The sequence below is a fragment of the Amia ocellicauda genome, chromosome 6 (assembly GCF_036373705.1).
Source record: "Amia ocellicauda isolate fAmiCal2 chromosome 6, fAmiCal2.hap1, whole genome shotgun sequence".
Classification (NCBI taxonomy): Eukaryota; Metazoa; Chordata; class Actinopteri; order Amiiformes; family Amiidae; genus Amia; species Amia ocellicauda.
Window position 1 is genome coordinate 6359847 of NC_089855.1, and position 20152 is coordinate 6379998.

General features: G+C 42.3%; 1 protein-coding gene across 2 annotated transcripts in view; it reads right to left on the reverse strand.

Annotated features, from left to right (window-relative positions):
- Positions 1–17: 17 nt before the first annotated feature.
- Positions 18–20152, reverse strand: part of tbl1x (transducin beta like 1 X-linked) — a 61357-nt gene continuing 41222 nt past the window's right edge. For both annotated transcript variants that reach the window (XM_066705945.1, XM_066705946.1), the window contains 13 exons: positions 13396–13541; positions 12003–12225; positions 10420–10552; positions 9435–9576; positions 8606–8669; positions 8408–8505; positions 8032–8092; positions 6479–6600; positions 5839–5913; positions 5439–5566; positions 4799–4964; positions 4224–4325; positions 18–3945 (listed from right to left, as the gene is read on the reverse strand). In XM_066705945.1, coding sequence (XP_066562042.1) covers positions 3919–3945; positions 4224–4325; positions 4799–4964; positions 5439–5566; positions 5839–5913; positions 6479–6600; positions 8032–8092; positions 8408–8505; positions 8606–8669; positions 9435–9576; positions 10420–10552; positions 12003–12225; positions 13396–13541 — 1487 coding nt within the window. In that variant the 3' untranslated portion in view covers positions 18–3918. The remainder of the gene's footprint in view (positions 3946–4223; positions 4326–4798; positions 4965–5438; positions 5567–5838; positions 5914–6478; positions 6601–8031; positions 8093–8407; positions 8506–8605; positions 8670–9434; positions 9577–10419; positions 10553–12002; positions 12226–13395; positions 13542–20152) is intronic.

Genomic DNA, 20152 nt, shown 5'->3' on the forward strand with positions numbered 1-20152 from the left:
AAGAAACAGACACAGTGTTTTCTAATATCAAAATAGAGAGATTTATTTGAGACATTTTTTTTTTTCTCTTTCTGGAAACAGTTGACCTACACTAGACAGGGTGAAGCAGAGAAAAACAGTCAAGGGTTCTCTCCTACACTGGACCTCTGTGACGCTGAAATGAGCGCTGATCGCAGTCTGGGGTTCAGTCTGACACAGACAATAAAAACAGCAGAAGCCAGAAAGTAGATTTCAGCGAGTGACTAGATGTATGAGAGAGAGAGAATGGGTGAGTCGTCGCATGTTTCGAGTGTGACGGGGAAAGCCAGCGCACACACAGCGACAAGCTTGTGTTTCGATCGAGACGCAGCAAAGCAAGACCCTACCGTGTGACAAAGTGCACTGCACGGGGCTCTGACATGGTTAGCTTTATTTAGACAAATCAGAAACAGACCTAAAACAAAGCATGTGACCGGTAAGGGTTTAAAGATGCAGTATCCCCACGTAGAACAGACAACTAAACATACAAAGTAAAAGCTAAAATCCCCAACCCCCCTTCCCCATCAATCCAAAACAAAACAACGAAAACAAAAAATTAAAACACAAAAGGTAGTCGATCTATTTCGGGATCGCTGGGAGGATCATTAGCTCGCATTTCAAGATGGTACACATTGGTCAAAACCCAAATGTTACACTGAGACCTGAGACTGGGACCTTCAGAGTTGTGCACATTGGAACTGAATGAAGCAAATTGCACACTGTTTTAATTCTGTATTTTTACAAATACAGAATTCAAATTTAGTTTGGCGTCATGTAGAGTCAATTTTCAAAACTTGCCAATTAAACCTTGCTTGTCTGACTGCCTGGGACATACTGCCACTACAAGTACTGTCTTTGAAAACAGTCAAAAAGATACACAGCTTATTTTGTAACGTTGTGTCCAACCCTGAAATGGGACACGTTTCTCAGTGTCATGGTTCAGACCTCACGGTTGTAGTTCTTCGCTACAATAGTCTTAATATGCTTTGGTTTTCACTAATTCAAAAGCATAAAGGCAGGTCAGTTTGAGATGCATTACACAGAACAACATATTGGGATAAAACTGTACTTTGTCTGGCTACTTTCACCGGCACAGGTTGAGCCTCAACCAAAGAGCCATTGACTCCAGGAATGAAGGACACAGTCTCTGTACAAACCCTGCAAAGAATAAAAAACAGACAACTGCTTCCACAGACCCAAGACACGACTTCACTTTAGTGCGTTATTCCATCTGTCACGATTTTTGCAGATTATCGTCCTACACAATGATAATTACTTCGATGACACACGAAATTTCAACCGGTGCTTTTAATTTTAGTTTTGAGTTTGAAATAATACAAATTGCTGAAGAAAACAAAAGACGTGTGTGTGACAGTCCTGAGCTGTTATACATTTGCACAACACTATTTGTGAACACACACACACACACACACACACACACACACACACACACACACACACACACACACACACACACACACACACACACACACACACACACACACACACACACAAATGTAGCTACAGCCTTTTTCTGTTGGATGCTGGTTAATATCCTGGATAGAAATCAGAACAAAAGTGTTTAGGGATTTGGGTTTTATTTAAAAACAAAGGTTTTTAATATATTGTACGATTGCCACAGGTTTCAGACACGGCAGCGGCCACAAGTTGATAGATATTTTCAATTTAGTCTGTTTCTTCATAGTTCTGCTTTTGAAGAACACCAACATCTTTAATTTCACACAGGCGTCAGACTGGATTGGAGTCGGGAGGCTGGGGTGATGAACGGAGAAGCTAACCTGGTTTACTGTAAACAGCTGTCTGAGAGCACATGACGCAAAACACAGCACACGGTCTTTCTGCAGCCGAGCGTCAGTAGGATTCAAATCTTTCGACGGAGGCTTCCCAAAATGTCTCTGTTTTTGACATTCACCCCAATACCTGCATGCTTCCACCAACCGCTGGCATAAAGCAATCAGACTGAATGCCCCCTAACTTCCCCCAGTTCCCAATTTCGTCTGAGCTTACTAACCTCAGAAATGCTTTCATCAGACCGAACCGTTTCCAATCCTCACTGGTCCGCATTGTGGGGATTTTGCAATTGCTAAGCAGCTTGCAGTCTGTCTCTAAGCAACAGATTTGTCTTGTATCAAATCCACTTTAATTCAGTCATCTTTCACCCGCTCCTTCTGACAGGAGAACTCCATATTTAAGATGTCCCTTGAATGCCTGTGTGAACAGATTTGCGTCAGCACTCTCTCGTGTGAGATCTGGTCACACTGAGGTCTGATTGACTCTAGACCTCAGTCTTGTTTTCCAGGCCAAGGTATGCTCGGAGATGGCTGGGAGGAGGGACGCTCTATCTGAACTCGTTACTTCGGTTATATCCCTTGTTTCGGCCTGTTCATCCATAAACGTTTACTATAAAAATATAAATATTTGACAACATGCTTTACGGTGTCGCAAAAGGACTTTAGACGCTTGTCAACGGGCACCGAGGACCGAAATTTACTATTATAATATCCCTAGTCACGTTTGTGTCGATTTCTATCCAAACTCTGCTGCCCAATAAACAAAACGTGTATTTGTTTACATTCATACAATGGACATCCAGAAGGAACGGTGTAACGGGATGCAGTTTTATACTTCAAGTAGCAGTGAGTGAGTATAAAGGTGGTTTTGAGAATTGGGTTTGAATTAGCTTCACGTTATTCTGAAATATTAAACCGTATCGGCAGTTGACCAGTTTATTGGCAGTTTACGTCTTCACCTTACCGTAACTTTTAACCTTTACCTTTCAAAGGTAGTCTGACGATGCAATCTGACCGACTCCATTCAATAAAACACGAACCCAAGCCTGCCCAAACCTTCTGAAGTCCAATGAAAAACATTGAGGCCCTCATTGACAACATCGCCAATTTAATATCCAAACAAAATCATTTACATTGCATCCTGTGAGAAAGAGATCCAGAAATAGATTTAGGAAGGATACTGCAGCTTTAAAAATGTGTCTATATGTGAGTCACCCAAGCAAACTTTTTTAAATTTATTTTTTCCTTTTGAAAGAAAGCAGTCTGTCCTTGTTTAGCCCATTCTGTCTCCAAAACTGAAGTTGTACATAAAAAATTATACACATTTGTTTTCTTTTTTTTCCTCCAAAAATACACTGGGTTCTTTCCTTGAATAGCGTTTCCCTGTATGAAGCTTCTTGTGCACTGGATTGCTGTGTGTCAAAGCACTTGTTTTTCATCGTTACGCAGTTTTCTTAAGTGCTCTAGAGATACCGAGACCTAAAGCGAGGAAAGATAAACAATCTATCAACAGTTTTACATCCTTTCACTCCCCTCTTGGCAGCTTCTTGGAATAACAGATAATATAAAAAGATTTTATCCACTCAAATCCCACGGTTGAAAGCAGCTCTGGGATCTAAATCACACTCCAGCTTCTATCACACAGCGCTGAACCACATTTTTAGAAAAGGGAGAATTTTTGAAGTTTTAATGTCTCGTTCTACTGAAATCCTTCGGGGGGGGGGAATTGACTGTAGTGTCCGAATTATAAATAACAAACATCCTTATTGAGCCGGGCGTTTTATTTTTCTTCGTTTTGGTTTTTTAAGTTCGTTTCAATTTTTTGGCACAACCGTTCCAAATCCACGTTTCCCAAATTCTGAGCGTAATCCGACTGCTCTCCAGGTCTCTCTCTCTCTCTCTCTCTCTCTCTCTCCTCGACTCAACAAGGTTCACCAGTGACCAGCCGAATCCAGCTGTGAAGGAGAGCGGGTCGGTGATGTTAATATGGTTCCCAGCAGTGCGTTCTACTGGTTCTGGAGCGGTCACGATCGCAGCGAGTGCTTCTCCCCACACATTCATGGTCCATCTCAAACACCTGACCACGTCACTATTTTCGAAGGTCAAGAACACAGACCTAGAAGGGCAGGAAACAAAAGAGAAAGCAAATATGGGGTTAACTGTATTGTCCAACACGGATTCCCACTCCTAGAAGATCCCTTCACAATCCGATTCAGGAGATTTATTGTCTACGGTTCTTCTGCAATGCGCTTACTTCCGTTTTCTTCTGGTTAGGTCTAACTTGGCACAGGACTAATATATCACGATATATATATATATATCACGGTTACAGAAAACAAACCGGACCGACAGTAATAAGAATGAAGACGGGGCCATCCCAGCTTTGTTACTCACAGATCCGTCCGACGCACTTGCTCCAACCTTGTCCCCTGTGCTGTTCCAGCAGACTTCGAAGATGCCCCCCGTCCCCCGGTAGCTGTGGACTAGGGAGCCGGTCTGGAAAGAACCAGGGAAGTTTGTGTTAAAAAATTAAGAGACCACTCCAAGTTAAATCAATGTTAAGTGGTCTCTTCATTTTTTCCAGAGCTGTATAACAATCCCACACACTCCTTGGCATTCAATACGTCTACATCTATTCTGGCCACCAGGTTTTTTAAATCAGTGTGTGGATGCAAATAGTTGCCAGAATAAGTCCTAGTCTGAAGGATATGAATAAATAAAGCACATCAAAATAAAAATACGCCACAGCAGAGATGCACAACATTGTTGTCTCTGTGCTCTGAATGGGTTCATTTCTGCAATCGGTATTGCCTTTGCCAAGTTCCTGCGTTTCCTGGTTCTCTACTCATTGACTCATTGAAGTCTCCTACACTTCTGCATCAAGTCTCTCCAGGAGCAGCCTTTCAGATGCCTGCTGTTTCACGCCACCGCTTGTTAAAAGCGCAACGATGAAAAAAGCGTGTCATTACCATGGTGTTCCATATATGCACACACTTGTCGAAGGAGCCGCTGGCCAGGAACTTGCCGTCCGGACTGAAGGCCACGCTGTAGACGGGTTCTTGGTGTTTGGTTAAAGTGTGGATACACACGCCTCGGTCTACATCCCACAAGCGCACAGTGGAGTCGAAGGAGGCACTGCAGAGGAGAAGAAAACGGTGACAGCCACGGCCACATCGACAACATAGGATCCAGTGGCAAGGCTTTGTTATTTACACCATCAAACACACACACAAACACATCAGGCTACGGGACGATTAAAACGACAAACTGCCCATTGAAAAGTTCAGTATGAATATAGGTGTAAAGGCACAGATCTCTCGTTTAAAACTTGAAGACATGAGACATCTTGTGAAAACATCCACGGAGGGCACTGCTTTTTAGAAGCAGGTGGTTAAAGATGGAAAGGTGTTAAAGATATCGGTTAGCAGTGAAGCAGAGAAAATAGCTCTGGCTGGAAAGTGTAAATGATGTGCAAATGCTAACACTGAATAATCCTGTTTCTGAAAGAGGATGAAGCCAGGGGATCAATCAAAGCTAAGCAGGTCTCGGTGGGACCGTTTTCTCTGTCCGGTGGAAGTTTTATGTGCCTCAAAAGTTTCTCAGCTGTACCTGGCTAACATGATATTGGAGTTGGGGTTGCTGGTGCCAGGTCCGGTCGGACTCCATTTGATGGTGTAGATCTCCTTGCTGTGGGCCTGCAGGTCATGCACACATGTGTCCTGCTTCATGCTCCAGATCTGGGGACAGGAATTGCACTTGAGCACAATATTCACAAACCGCCGAATGACACTTACAGAACTGAATGATGAATGAGAACTTCACCCATCGTGTTTTAGGTAGAAAACGACTAGACCATAAATTAGCCATGAAATCTAATGTCTCCCTCTCAGATATCAACGCTGGAAATTCCTACATATCAATATGGAGTTTTGTCAAGATCTAAGCATTATCGTATTTTACAGAACAGGCTTTTCAGATGCATTTATATAAAGATGGATAATGTCCTTACCTTCAGTGTCATGTCATCAGAGCAGGATGCCAGCAACATGCCAGCTGGGTCCCATTTGATTGCGTTGACTTCATTCTGCAACAAAGCATTGGCAGACCAGAATTATGTTCAGGCACAGCTTTGATGTTATGCTTTGGGAAGATTTAAGAGATGTTTAGGTGTAATTTCAACTAAAGCCTGGAGGAATATGCACAGAGAGTGCACTTTTTAAAATGGAGGAACTCCTTTCAAAGTTTCCAGAAGAAGAAATACAAATTCACAATGTTCCAGTACAATCGGTTCATCATTTATATATTCACTTCATTGCAGGTTGTCAAAAAGTAACCTCAAACTAAAGCACATCTACTTTTTTCGACCTTAAATGACAATCTAATCCAGAGACGTTGTTTCTCAGTAAAACAGAGGAGATACCGATTCACAATATAAAGTTTTATACATATGGCTAATCTAAGGAGAATGACTCAATTGCAAAATAGTGGCCTTGAGGTTAGAGAGTTCAAGCGACTATCCACACACAGCTTACCAAATAGTCATCCTCGTTCTTCGTGCGACTTATATCAGAGATACGTGAAGGAAGAAGGGTAAGTTTTGCGAGCCACAAGACCCCTCTGTTAACAACCTGCAGCCGAGTTACACTTACTGTGTGCCCTTGAAAGGTTTTGACGGGCCGGTCGCAGCCCAGGCGGCACACATGGATGCACATGTCTGTGCTGCAGGAGGCGAAGGTAGTATTATTCTGCCAGTCCACGTCTAGCGCAGGCGCTGTGGAGCACAAAATCATAGTTTTGAGAACGAAGCCCCTTGCAGTGCCATTGATGGGCGTCTTGGCTGAACTCCTCTGGATGTAAACAGGTTGTGTACGGCACCATCATTTACACAGTGAAATGTGATGGGATCAGGACCTCAAAATTCAATTTGCACAATTCTGAATTGTATTTATTTATCTGGCGTTTGTTTATTTACCACTTTCCCATGTTGCCGTGTTTTAAATACTTTGCTATTGTGTTTACAGGTTTGATGCTAACTTTTTTCATTTGATCTACAAATCTCCCGCAGCAGCAAAAAAGATAAAGCCCACAGCTGTGCTCTACAGTCCAGCTGAGGAGAGATCATGCGACTCTGACCCATGTTTTAGGAGTGCTCTTTACGAATAAGTTTGAATACTGTATTTCAAGCTTCTTTTCTTGTGCGGTATTAATATTGTCTGTTGAAGTTAAACTACGTGTATTAAGCACCGAATGGCTACAACTGTCTCATTATTGAGGGCTGCTTCAGATTTAATTTTATAGAAATTATGCAAAACTGCAAGTATTTTTTCACAGTTAAATTTACCAATTTTCTCAGACAACCGAATGTTGACTGAACATAAGTATAGCAGGGTCCTAATGTCAACTCGTCTCATTTGTTTTGATTGTGTGAAAGTGTTTTAACACACTTCCACAATACCAAACTTAATTGGAAAATATATTCAGCGTGATGATGATTATATTGATAATTTCATTCATACCCTGGGTCATAAATCAATTGCAGAACACTTTTGGGAAAAAAAAAATGTCCACTAGTGATGATGTCACAATGACAGTGCTACTTCAGCTTGCAAGCATTGGAATATAAGGACATACATCAAAACGACTGTATGAATCAGAATGAGTACATCATATTTCGGGAACTTGTGTAACACAGGGGACAGCTGTGTGTTGACGCTGTGTGCTAGAGTGAACTCGATCAGGGAGGGCTGTCACACTTTAATGAGTGTTTATTTTTAAAACACAGCCAGGGATTTCAGTCACACAGTCTTGGAGTGAAAAACATCACTGCGTTGCATCTGATGGTCTCTTGAAAATGACACGTTAAGAATGATTGATTTAAGAGGCGGCAAAGAGGAATCCACTGCACTGATGCTGTAATAATACTGTAGCAATTAACAGGGATTACTTTAAAGGGCTACAAATGGCTGCTTAACCTTGCAGGAGTGAAAATAACACTTCACCAAGGCAACTGACGGAGAGTGTGTAGCGATCAAAGGTCTGAGCGCACACACTGGCACTTTGATAGAATCGCAGATGTTCGTGTCACCGCCCTCCAAACGGCTCATTTATTATCGTTATTAATGTTCCCTCCCAACAATCTGCCATTATCTGAGCCCGACAAGAGCAGCCTTTGACATCGCAATCCTTCCTGTGCCAAACATACCTGAGTGGAATGGGAACTGCTGTTTAGCCTCTCCGGTGTGCGCGTCCCAGATGATTGTGGTCTGTGGGAATGAAAACACACTTTGTAAACGAAGATAAAGCTTCTACAAAGGTTATACAACCTCCGGAGCTACGACTGGGAGATATTTTCATGACCCTTTTCTTTGCCTCGGTTCATACATTTAGGAGGAAGATGTTTTATAAACGACTAACAAAGTGTGTTTTTTTGTTACGGAAAATTCCATCTAGGAATTCTGATATTTTTGGAGTTGTTGGCGTAATCTACTTCAATGCTTTGTCAACAGGGGGATTTGCATTCTTGCAGGACGTTGGAAATAGGAAAAACACATTTTAAGGAATGGATTCTGTTCGGTCACCTTGTCTACACCTGCACTGAGGATGCAGTTTCCCTTCTTGTTCCACTTTAGAGCGAAAATAGGACCTTTATGCTGGCCCAACGTGCTCGCCAGGTTTCCTGCAGGAAAAAGGAAAACAAGAGAAGATGTGAGCAGTCAAGTCATGTTTAAATATTTGTTGTTGAAAGACTAAAGAAAAAAATACAAGGAGAAACCTACCATCTTTTGTCCATATCCTTGCAAAGCCATCATACGATCCTGTTGCTAAAAGTGTTCCATCACTCTGTTGGTAAAGAAGAGGAATTCAATGCCAAAGTGTTATCACACACTCAATCCAACAGCCACAACACCTCAGACCTCAGACTGTCAGACGCTAAGAGGGATTCTCTCTCGAGTAGTAAGCACTGCCCAGGGGGGAGGGATTTAGCGTGTTTCCATTTGAACCTCATCAAAACATTTTAACCAAAAGATGCCTACAGGCCCCTGTGTGAGTCACTCCAACAGTCACTTCCTGTTTCCTGTTTGTACATATGGTGATGTGCACAGAGGAACTTCCTCTTTCATCCCCTTGCATCCTCAGGTCAAATGGTTAAGACTTGACTAGTCTTGGCGGACCAATAGTAGACTAGCTTCTTCCTGGACCACAAATCCCAAACCAATCCCCCAGAGATGCTATAGATGGTGCCATTTATCAGATACATTTCATACAGACTCTTGACATTCAGGATCCATGACAAGAGTTAACCTACAGACCACAACCAGTGTCAGAATCTGGTTTGGAAATCTGCCTCCACCTTGACCACAGAGAAGATATCGCAATCTCAAAGATCCCAAAATCCCAAAGAGACGTTTTGGTGACAGAAATGTTTAACATATTTGATGCAATCATTCTCCAGTGTCAAGAGCTGACCCACATACTTGAGAAACGCTCAACTGTGTCATAGGTTTACGAAGAGTACAGCTCTTTTATTCAGTCAGCTGTTAACGACATCTCCGTCCCCCCGGGGTATCTGCATGTCTTAAAGGAAGCACTTCACATGATACTCACATTCCAGTCCAGGGAGGTGACGTCCTTGTTGCTCGGGACGTCCTGCCCGCCTTCTCGGATGCAGTGCCTCAGGACGAGCTGAGTGGACCCGCTGTTTCCATTCTCATTCAAGTTCCATATTCGCGCGGTGGAGTCGCCTGACCTGAACGCCCGCACAAGATGCATCGTAAGCGCTTTACTAGACCACTTATTAGATTGCAGAGAGCAGATTCATAATGCAGATAAAGTCAGTGGTATTGAAAAACGACATCCATAATTCAGAATTGCCTTTTCTGTCGGACAAGATCAAAAGCAGGAGGTCCCTGATCATAATTTTGGTGAGGTCCACTGCACGCAAGAAGGCTGGATGTAAATGTGGTACAGGATTGAGTCGCTCAAGTGAGGCTCAGTCAATACAAATCTTACTTACTATAGGTAACATACACTTAACACACAAAAAATGTATGCCTCAGACTCAAAAAAACAAAGTTGAATGAAAGGGTCATGAATATTATCATTAATTAAACTGCGTGGTAATTAAAAGTACAGTTTAGATATCCTTGTACATTCCGCAATCATTTACGAATCTGTGAAACAGTAATGTCACATTCAGCATCTCTAATTTGCTTCGTATTCCATTTAATTTGTATCTTAAAAAAAGTGATCTGTAGTTGACCTTTTAGGAAAATATGCCACATTGAAAACTACACTTATCTTTTTACCATGGCAATCCATTATACAACATGTAATGTGTTTTCTATGTGCTATTTCAAATTACCCTACTTTCCTCCAGGAAATTACTATATTCTCCAAGGTGTGCCACGCTGAAAGTTGTGATTATACACACAGAAAATATAAAGCGTACAATATTGTATAATGAATTGACTGAATATCCGAGGGCAAATATACAACAATTTGCGAGGGGCTGACAGAGTACGAGTCAAGAAATATAGTCTAGTTGCTGAAGAGACCAGTTTATCCGAGCGGCCGTATGTCGTCTACCCACCCCGAGGCCAGAAGATCGCTGACGGGGTTCCAGGCGCAGATGAAGACTTCAGACTCGTGCCCTCGGAGGACCGTTGCCTTGCTGGCTGGGATCTCGGCATCCCCATCGATCTCCATGGCTTCTGTGTGGTTGTCTGTAACCAGAGAGGGACACGCCTTGCTTACACTGCTGGTTTTTGTAGATTTTCACGACTGACAAAAATAACCCAACAGGACGAGACCTTACAGACAGAAATAAATACCTAATTTCTGAGTATTTATCTTACTTTTTGTAATCAGCGTCTCAGCAGGACTCAGAGTAAAAAATTAACCCAACGTGAGGGAATAACAACACTGCTTAGACCGAGGATGGGGGGGATTCAATCTGTGGAAAGGTTTTCTTTGTCAAAGCTATAAAGACTACAAACTTACAGGAGAATCAATTTGATCATTTAATAACAGTTTCTCTCTTTACATCCTTGTGGAAAGTCGTCGTTTCTTTTCTCCCTGCGCAATTGAACATGATACCGTCTCCCTCGGAGGTAAGATCATCATTAGTTACTGTACAGAGACTTCCCTCCGGTTACATCGCCACTTTAAAGTTTAATCTGGAGAAGATCTGCTGACAGAAACCTCAGCAGTCTTATCTGTCAGAGTCCACGGCCCACACTGCGTGTGAAAGCGGCTTGCGTCTGACACGTGTTACTCAAATTAAACCGAATATTAGAAGCTGTCGACCTAAGTGAGAAAGATATGATGGAGACAGTGATATATGTGCTCTATGTTCTGTATGCATATTCAAAAGCACTTTGTTATGACTGAGCTCCCGTCCCATGAGAGTCATGATAAATGTACCATCCAATGAGCTGTAATTAATTAAATATAATGTTGTTTTCAATGGGGAAGAGTGGGCGAAGGCTGAGAGGGTATTCAAATTCAGTGAAGATGCTAGAGGTGATATTTACTCCATAAAACTTTCACTTTTCACTTTTACGTTCATTGAAGGATTAAATCTTTCTCTGGACTCTCACTTCAGCTATAATGTAGATAAAGCATCATCCAGCGATCGACCAGACTCAATGTGGAAAACCTGCCACAGTTCGTAATGGATGCAGAGTTTGTGGGACCTTATTCCAGGTCTGAAGGGAATGTCCTACTGAGAGACTGAGGGAACTGAACCTTTTCACCCTGGAACAGAGGAGACTATGTGGGGACTTGATTCAAGTCTTCAAAATCATGAAAGGCATCGACCACATCAAACCAGAGGAGCTTTTCCAGATCAGCAGGGACACACGCACCCGGGGACACAAATGGAAATTGGGCTTCAAGGCATTCAAGACAGAAAACAGGAGACACTTCTTCACACAGAGAGGCGTCACAATCTGAACAAACTCCCCAGTGATGTGGCTGAAGAGACAATTTGGGAACATTCAAAAACAGACTGGATAGGATCCTTGATCACTTAGTTATTAATGGACACCAAACGAGCACGATGGGGTGAATGGGCTCCTCTCGGTTGGACACTTTCTTATGGTCTTAAGAACCTGGTGATGTTTTGCACTGGCTGAATAAAATTAAATAGTCTGAAACATTGCGGGCTCTTACTTATTGCATGCGCCCCGTTCTCCTCTCCGTTTACAATCGCCTCCCCGTTCTTTGGTGCGTTTTGTTGGGCAGCGGCGGCCGCAGCTGCTGCTACCGCCACGGCCGCCTGCTGTTGCGCCAGTTTCTCTCGGAAAGCCTGCTGCCGAGTCTGAACCACGTCCGGCATCACCGCGTCGATGAGGGACAGTGACTCGATCGGCCTGCCATCGAAGACTGTGCCGTCCTGCGGATACAGACAAAAACATTGCACACACTGGGACTGACTTTCCTGGGACAACCTGGCAATGAATCTGGCTTAAATTAAAAGGTGTGAGTGTGTGTGTATATATATGCATACATAAACAGACACTTGCTAAAATTCACAAAACAAACAGTGAAACAAACAGCCTGAATCTGTGGCCGTTACTATAAACGCATAGAAAAGCGTTAACGCCGAGTCGTACAATACAGAAACTGCACATTAGTTTAGTATCGCTGGGAATTTGAAATCTGTTCGTACTTAAAACCAACAGGAGTTTCAGAACAAACACACAACCATCAACACTGCAAAACACTTGAAGGAAATAAGTGAACAATTTGGCACACCGAACTGCGGAGTGTGTGCAGCAGTTCATGCAACATGCCTGCTGCCGCTGCTGGCAATTTGTGTCCGGGGAGACTGGGAAGACGCTGTGCGTTTAATTCTCTCACACTTCACAGTTGAAAAGAAATGTGATCAAATCAACAATACCGCCATACAACTTTGTGCAGAGATGCAATATAAAAAGAGAGGCTTGTACTAACTCTATTTTATTGAATTTATTTCACATACATCATTTTAAACTTAATTAACATTTTACAGCAGACGTGTGTTCTATATTTTACTATATTTCTTGTGGTACTTTAATATGTTGCCTTTAATGCCTGATGTTTGGAAAAATGGGTCAGAAGTGAAGCATGATGGGTAAATAATAGCAGTTTATTTGCAGTAATTACAAAACATACTGGTCTAGCAAATCTTAAAGACAGCTACTGTACGCTGTTTCTTGAAATGTGTATATTTTGTGTCAACTGTAAATCACAAGAAAGCACACACACAAACAGGATTACACGGTGTTATATAACAGTAACACACAAAGAAAGCTGCAGTCTGTAGCCTGAAAAACATGTCACAAGAAAATCCTATTGCTAGTATATTTCTAAAATAATTTGTCCGTATGAATGTTTACTGTAAATGGAATCTTTCCTATTGACGCATATTGGCTGTTGTGCTCCTCAGTACGTTTTGTTTATGACACTTTAATCCCTTTAACAAGGCAATTGTTTGCATCCTTTCCCACAAGGCTCTGGGACAGACATCCACTATTGGAATAAGTACCTCTGCACAAACACCGCCGTTGTCGGTCCTGCTTACCTCATTGATACTGATTTCAGCTTCCACATACTGCAAGCCCTTCTGGAGAATGGAGATGAGAGCAGCGGGGGGCACTAGAGTACCATTTATGTTCGACTGGCTGATGTGGCTTTCGATTCCAAATGTGAACGCAGAGTGGGAGAAACCTGAAACAAACAAACACACAAACCAACGACAGTAATTAGGCTTCCGGCATCAAAACACTGAGGGATTAAAACAGGGGTTGCACCGGAAAGCATTGATATTGCATCCATCTTCCACAAATCGTGGGATGGTTTGTAGGACTCTAAATGAGGGTATGGCAATTAACACAAAGACGACATTAAAAATGCATTACCACGCAGGTCTCGCATATTCCTTGAAAACTAGGTCAGCGAGACACGGGGGCACCGCGTGGCATCTTGACATGAGCTGGAGTAGAGGCTACTGGAGACGAGGAGAACACATCCCCCATCGCTCATGTACTTGTTTCTGCACAGTTAGAAATAGGTCACAGCGACCTTTACACACTACAATAACTAACCTCTCGTCTGGCAAAGCTTTTAGCACGCCTGCTTTTCTTAAAATAGTGCCATCGCTGGAACACACCGATCTGGTTCACAATCACCTTACAATCGGTGTGCACGGTCTACTGGAAGGTGCTTTTGTTTGTATCGAAGGATAGGATCGTACTGATAGTTTGTGAAGGACATTTTAGAAACTGGCCATGATTGGTCAAACTCATTTAGACATCAACACACGCGGTCAGAAATGTTATTGAAATGCATCTACTCACTACAAGTTGCCGTCATCAATAGATGTGCATAACGATGAAGAATGGGGTGAATTTGTTTGGGCAAGGCCGCTTTTAAAAATAGACTAGATAGGATCCTTGGATCAATTAGTTATTAATGGACTCCAAACCAGCACGATGGGGCGAATGGCCTCCTCTTGATTGGACACTATGTTGTTATGTTCTAATGGCACAGACCACCCCTCACAGTTGGCACTACACAACCTCTCTTTCGCCTGGTTCCCTCGTAACCTCTGCACCAGACACATTCAGATGTCATTGCGTGGGTCCACTTATCCAATGCTCTTTGGACTGGTCTTTATGTGCCGACTGAGACCATTAAACCACCTTCTCAAAGACACCTCTTTATTTTTGTTGCTTTGACTCTGGACTTTGAGAGCTGACATGCAATACAAAATCAGCAGCAAGCAGCATAATTGGGGAAACATTAGCCATAGACAATTCAAACAATTCTCATATTTGTTTTGCAAAGCTCCCGTTTCATTCTGCATCTCTTGAGGGTAGCCTCCATTATGTAAAATATTCTCTGTTCTCTCTCTAAAGGACCACAATTGTTATATGGTATGTGTAGGGTTAGGCTATTACTGGCACAATAATGGTTTGCTATGTGGATCCACATTTATCTTCAATGTTGAACCCAGTGACGAATGAAACAGTAAAAGAAAAAAAACAATGATAACACTGGGAGTCTGCAATTGATGTTATAAAAGGTTAATTTACCGCTCACCTCTGTGACTTTTTCTTTTCTTTTCTGTATTTATTATACAATAGATAGTAAACTAGAAGTCGTATGCTGATGACACTGGGGTTTAAAAGACGATCCTGTCCTACACTGGGTCTGTTTCTCTTTAAGCTTTCACGGACAGTCATCACAAGCAGCCGTGCTCTCCAGGACTCGCTCATCTGTGTCCGCTCTGCCTAAATCCAAACTGCTCTGTAGACGTTACGTAGGCTGGGAGCACTAACGACCTCGCTGTTAATGATGCTAAGTAAATCAGAACACACAGACTCGCACGGCGTCCTCTCAGACCATTACAAATGCACTTTTCTGCTCACTCTTAAAGCGTGTGTTATCGGGAACTCGGGATGGCAAATGAGAGGGGCAAGATGGTTTCTCACAAAACAAAAAACAAAAATCATTCCCACATGGCTGCGTACGACACCGAGCATTATCTTACTGGAAAATGCATCCAGCAGGCATGAAGAAAAAAAAAAAAACTCTATAATCCTTCAAAACATTTCTCAGCGCTTGTATAGATTTCAGAAGGAACTCAACCCTCGCACACAAGCCGTTTGCCAACCCCCGGCAGTGGCACACACGCCCCGGACCACACCGGCCGCCGCTGCCAAGTTTGACAGCTGGGGAAACGCGAGCAGAAAGAAAATCCTCACCCGCCCTACAAGGCCTGCCCCGGGAGTGCCCACAAACCCAATTACACAGTGAGCGTTGGTTTGTGTAATTGTTCTGCAACCCCCCGATTTAAATGATCACTCCTTGTGCGCTGGCTGTTCGCTACGCTCGCTCTGAAAAGCACCGTTGCCCTCTCTGCAGTGATACGAGATTTATACCCTTTCTTGAATACAGTTATCTTTCTGGGATTCCCCATTATGCGTCTTCCCACGAAATCAGATCAGACTTATAAGTCATGGTTCCATTAACAATTCACATATCCCAAATAATTCCAGTGGGATGTCAACATTTTGGCGATGTTAATATAAACCGATACAGCATTAGAAATGTCATCCCACTACAACTACACAATCCCATGACACCACAATGGGACAGGAAATTTGCAAATTTTTAAGAATACTATCGATTTTGATTATCGTGATAACAATGATCATCATTACTATTATTCAAGTATATATAAATTACTTTATATTAAAAGAAAACTTGGATGTATTCTTGAGGGAAACATCTATGATTAGAAGACTACATGAGGGAGAAAAGACACAAATTAGTTCCTTCGAAACCAAGAGCAAGTCATTGAAAAGTATAATTTATCCACCTAGGACACATAACTGCAAAGTATGTTTGGGGGGGGGGGGGGGACAGTTAAGTGGAATAACTTATAAGTCATCAAATTAAATCAGAAGGCTTTTGATAACTAGAGCATATTTTGGATCAATAAAAAAATAAGTCCTTGGGTGGTTATTCCACACGCACGTTCAAGATATTTCTGGTCAGAACCGGAGTGGGTCTCAAATTCCTTATTTTTCCATATTCGTACAACATTTATGCATTTATAGCTTTTCCCCCCTCCTGCTCAATATGAATCCATCAGACCCCAGCCTCCCGGGGGAATTAGTAAGGAGAGAATAACATTTAACCAGATGATAAAAAATCCCGAAGGTTGAAAAGCTCACTTTCAATAAAACGACACGGCGGTGCGAGACAGGGAGGGGGGTAATCCCCTTTGTAGGAAAGCCAATCGAAATAATTGGCCAACGTCTACTGAGGAATGTGTGGTCGGTTCGCAGGAAAATACCGGGACGACAAAAATGCCCAGCCAAGATCTGGGGGCACTTTAGGTTAGCTAGCACTTAGAGCAATTACTAATTTTAAGACTAAACAACAATAGTATGATCAAAGCCCCAGCTGTGGCAGTGGATTGGAAAATATTTCAGACGACCCAATTAGTAAATGCCCATTCCAATCCAACAGAGAAGAACACGATCACACAATAAAAAGAAAAAGGGAAAACTCAGAATTGGGAAAATATGAGAAGATGTTATGTAAGCATCAGTAACGCGTTTAACTGAAGTGCAGCTTTCAATATCCATCTTTGTGACACCGTTACTTGATCAGACTTCTTATGGATATAAATCTAAAGTCTGGAGAACTTTGACACATTCGCTCAATTGGGACGTTTTGGTGAGGTTTATTCTGTAGTAGTGTTTTTAATTCCTATAGTAGTCGGTTTGAGGGAAGAAGCTGCCACAAAAGTAGAAACCCTTCAAATATTGTGGGTTCTCTTCTGCTTATGTCGTCTTCAGGTTTCAGTGTCCTGACTCCCATTCCAGACTCTGTCACGCGATCCTCAGGTCTCCAAGACGGGCTCAACTCCACAGCTTCAAACTCGGGCTTCCTTTGCTCTTGTGCTTTCGACCCGTCAGCTCTGCTCCGCTCTGAGGCGAGACCTCGAACCTGCCAATCTACAGTGAAACTGTTGCTCGGTAGCCTATGAAACACTTCACCGGTAGGTTCCTCGCCGGGGATTAAGTGTACAAATAACTCCACTTAATAAAGGATGAGTCGGAGTTTCATTGTTGTTTTTTCTTTATTTATTTTTTTACTTGTCATTTATTGATGCCTCATCCTCATATTTTCCATGTGTCTTCATAGTCTGTGCCCAACAGTATAAATACTTTGAATTCTGGTCTTTAGAATTGTCAAAACAAAAGCCTGGTGGATATTCTGAGCATTGCTGCTGGTTTGTCCTCCTCTCATTCTCTGTAATAACGCCACAAAAGCCTTGTCACTCTTGTTACATTACATAAAGCACTTTCCACCACAGGCTAACACAACATAACCTGCACATACTTAAAATAGTCTTCACTCTTTAGACAATGGAAGTCAGTGAATTGCACGCACAATGGCTAAAAATAAATCTCTCTATTCTAGCAGGGAAGCTCATTTGCTGATGGATTTTATTCTATTGTGAATGTTAGTCACCCTGGGCCTCTGGCAAGACTTTAATAATATTATTATTTTCAACATGGCACTTTGGTGGACCAAAAACCAATTAAACTATGGCCGGGATTAAACCACCTGCTCATAGAAAACTAGAAACCTGAACTCGGTGGCGGCTTCATATCTTGTCAGACGGTATTTTCTTTGGCACATCATTGTAACCACTATGATGTACGGGGCTTGCCGTTTGCTATCAGCAGGTGCGTCAAAGTCTTGATTTAATCTCGCCCTACATCAAGTAAGAACTGACATCATGCAAATAGAGATAACATGTTGCCTTTTTTAAACAATACATAGTTACAGCAAATCAATTCAGCCAACTGACTTTGTGCAGAAGGAGAGAACTGATGACTTTGCTTGTTCAATTATCCCCGTGCCATTTCTGGGCTGCTTTTCCTTCGCAAGTACAACTGAAACATCAATTTAACATTTCAAATAATGTGCCATAGTGTGCTGGAGATGATCAAGTTATACATCTGAACAACTTCATGTAAGCGGTGGATCTGTCCTACAAATACACAACCACCATCAAATCTTGGCTCGAAAACTCATTGAGTCATTCGGTCTGAAACAGACGTTGTATACTCATACCAATGTTGTTGTATTTATTTTTAGACGCATATAAAGTAATGTAGCTAAAAATAGAGGTGTGAAGGTTTAGACAATGTGCTACATGAGATGGACCAGAGAAACTGCTATTATTTATTTACTCTGACAATTCATCACTAAACACTAAAACTGGCTCCAGCCATCGGAGACTAACTCAGAGGTGAGGTTTGTTTACTTCCTTCTGAGAATCAACTGTTAGTGCGAATTGAATTCAGCAGATTTCTCAAGCTGTCTGGCTTCCAAACCCTCTGTGTCCCACGTCCAAGAACAGCAGGAACTTGTGCTCCAGAATCTCAAGTAACACAAAGACACTGCAGCCAGGAACAGAAAATTCCAGCTCGATGTATACGAAACCAAATTTCAGGGGCTGGTCTCATCTGCACGGTCTCGATCAGGCACGGCCTCGAATCTGCATGGCCTTGACGGCTCGTCTCGGCACCTATTGATATTCACAGGGGGCACTGAAAGACTGGACTCATAAACAAAAGCCTCCGGACGCTACCTGCCGGATCCTGGCATTCAGTGCGTAAACATCCTGAACGTTATGGAGCACTCTGATTTCGAGCCGAGTGAGTCGCGTCCGAAACATCGAACGTTTTCATCTCTGTGATTACGATTTACAAAGAGAGCTGACTGCATCACCTCTTAAGTGGTGATTATACCCAGTGACTAAAAATAGACTTTCAGCAAATGAGATCTGAGAACAGAGCAGTCCTCCTGTTATGAGATGCTATATTTAACTACTTCACTGCAGGTGATCTCAGCCTCTGAGCCAAATGTTTACCAAAACTCAAGAGCCAGTTTGACATTTCTGGAATTGTTTAGTTCGGATGGGAGATGGGGTCTAAAAGAGGAGATGGGTGTGTAATCTGGGACATTGTTTTGTGTTGTGTGTGTGAGCGTGAGTGAGACTAGTGATAAGGAATGTGGGAAGAAAGACGAAAAAAAAAAAGATGGTTTCTGATATCTAACTAATTTCGCATCTCAGATTCCAGACTTTCATCTAATTTATCTTGAACTCTATGTATAGTTTAAGTCACTAAATAATTGTAACCCCTTCTCCTTCTCCTTATTAAATCCATACATACTTTCAAGTAAACCCTAATATTGTGTACAATTTCCACACCGCCTTTTTCCACTTGATATTCCTTCCACTGTGACAATAACACTAATAACACACAGCTCCTACAAGCCCTGCCTGTGAGTGTCATTGTTTCGATTTAATATTTAACACGTACATTAGCTAATATGGCGGCCATCACAACTCCAGCAAAGCCCCTACTAGTGTTTTCTGTAGACAGCATGTACCTTATTTCCACATAATTTTCCGAATACATCAGCAGCTTCGAGTTTTGTTTAATACTGGGCTATATTTAGACATCTTCCTGCTACACACAGCTACTCACCCCTTGGGGAGATAGGAAGCAGTCTGAAAGCCAGAGCGATGCAGTTTCACAAATTTACAGTGCCAGGTTTGCTAGAGATGATTCCAGAAGTAGGTGGCAGACTTTGTGGGATGAAATAAATAATTTATATGGGTCATCGTAGCCACAGAATCTAACCGTATTCAGAGGCATCCAAAAGGAATTAATATAGCCTTCGCAATATGGTGGCGGAGATCTCTGGAGAGTTTCTGTGCTTTCTGTTCTGATCTGCAGTGT